We start from the raw sequence: 1,794 nt of genomic DNA, 5'->3' as shown, positions 1-1,794 counted from the left end.
TCGCACCTTGTCTGGGTATTCCCCGATAACCCAGGTAACTACATCGATATCGTGGATCATGGTGTCGTGGAAGATCCCACTGCAAGTTTTCAAGTACTCTAAAGGGAGCAGGGGAGAATCACGAGAGACCGATTTAATTGTATGGACGTGTCCGACCTCTCCGTTGTGAACACGGTCTCGCACGTTCGAGTAGCTCGGATCGAATCGCCGCTGGAACGCGCAAAACAGCGGTTTACCGGCTTTCTTGGCTGTTTCGTAGACTTTGGCGGTGTCCGAGATATTCTCCGCTATAGGCTTCTCGCAGAAGACCGCCTTCTTCGCTTCCAGAGCTTTAATAACGATATCCTTGTGCGTGTAAGCCGGCGACGCCACGATGACCGCGTTAACGCTTTACGAATCATGAAAAGCGAGAATTATATGTTTGCTTATATAGATATGAATTTGCCTTGTAGACGCAAATGTAATCTATATTGATATAATTTATAATACATAATTTACATTATAGATATAAGTCCATATTATAGCACATAATTTATTATGTTTAATTTTTAATTTAACTTTAACTCTACTTTTAAATTTATTTAACTTTTAGCTTGATTATCGTATCGGTAGCGCTTTTTCATTTTCATACAGCCACTTACTTGGGGTCCTTGAATATCTTGTCAGATTGCTTGCTATTTAGGAAGGTAACGTTGTCCAAACGCCAGTACTTTCGCACATTTTCCCACTTGCTTTCGAGATCCTCAACAATGTATAAAAGCTGGACACGTGTATTAGAAATTATATTCGATATGTGTATCGTCCCGGCGTGACCCACACCGAACAGAGCCAATTTAACTATAGGTTCTTCCCGGTTGTCTGTCTTCAGGGTGAGGTCTTCTATATATCTACGAAAGATTTTTCTCTTAGTACAAGACTCAAAGATAGCTCGAATATATTTCCGCCCTCGAAGGCGAAAGTAAAAAACAGCGTTAATTGTGGCGCTCACATATGTAAAAGTCATTTACAAGATCAATTGCCAAGATCACGAATCAGACGGGATAAACGAATAAAATTAGTTCATTACGATTAATAGATAATTTCCATTTCAGGACCAGAATTTTATTAAACGTGTACATTCACCTCGCTCGTCGTGTCGGCTTTAAATTGAAGTTACAAATCAAATTGTAGCAATAAAATTTTAGGAACGTGAAAGTAAACGCGTTCTTCGGAGATTTTTTCGTCGAAAGGATCTTAGTTGAGTATTCATGATGTATCAGTGCGAACTTATGTAATACTCTCGCGCGATGATACAAGAATGAATTACTCACTTGCTATAGATATAATCTTCCGCAGGTGGTGAACTCTTCGGCTTGAGGTATGGAGACGTCTCTTTGAACTTCACAGTTGCCATTGTTATTACGAATTGTATATACTTCGATTATCCCGAAATCTGTTGCGACCGAAAGACCGGTTTATGGCCAACGATGCTTCGATAATAGCTTCTTATATACGTAGAGACGAACGGAAGTGGGGGCTGTTTACTGTGACGAATATCGTTTGGAAATAGATAAAAGATAAATTTTCTAATCTCTTAAAAAACGTATTATTGCTAGTCGGCAATGCATAACGATATAAATTTTAAAAGGATTTCTGCTAAACAGAATTATCGTTTCTAGCCGATAAGGATTGTCTAAATTCCTCCTTGATTCTCTAAATATCTTAATCTTATTTTTATTCTTAATAGCAAATAACATAACATATCCTAACAATCTTCTTAATAAAAAGAGATTTCTAATATAAAGAGATGAGTAT

The 1,794-nt window shown here is 38.0% G+C and overlaps 1 protein-coding gene across 1 annotated transcript; it reads right to left on the bottom strand.

The window, feature by feature from the left end:
- Positions 1-6: 6 nt before the first annotated feature.
- On the bottom strand, positions 7-1,479 carry LOC112458537 (myo-inositol 2-dehydrogenase-like; the record flags this gene model as incomplete). Its single annotated transcript, XM_025022226.1, has 3 exons — positions 1,311-1,479; positions 642-887; positions 7-388 (listed from the first exon to the last, which is right to left on the bottom strand). Coding segments are annotated over exons 1-3 (711 nt in total), but the record flags the coding sequence as incomplete, so codon positions are not given.
- Between the last annotated feature and the right edge of the window lie 315 nt (positions 1,480-1,794).

Source organism: Temnothorax curvispinosus, unplaced genomic scaffold, assembly GCF_003070985.1.
Source record: "Temnothorax curvispinosus isolate PA1 unplaced genomic scaffold, ASM307098v1 QBEX01008975.1, whole genome shotgun sequence".
Classification (NCBI taxonomy): Eukaryota; Metazoa; Arthropoda; class Insecta; order Hymenoptera; family Formicidae; genus Temnothorax; species Temnothorax curvispinosus.
This window is presented reverse-complemented; position numbering and strand designations above follow the sequence as displayed.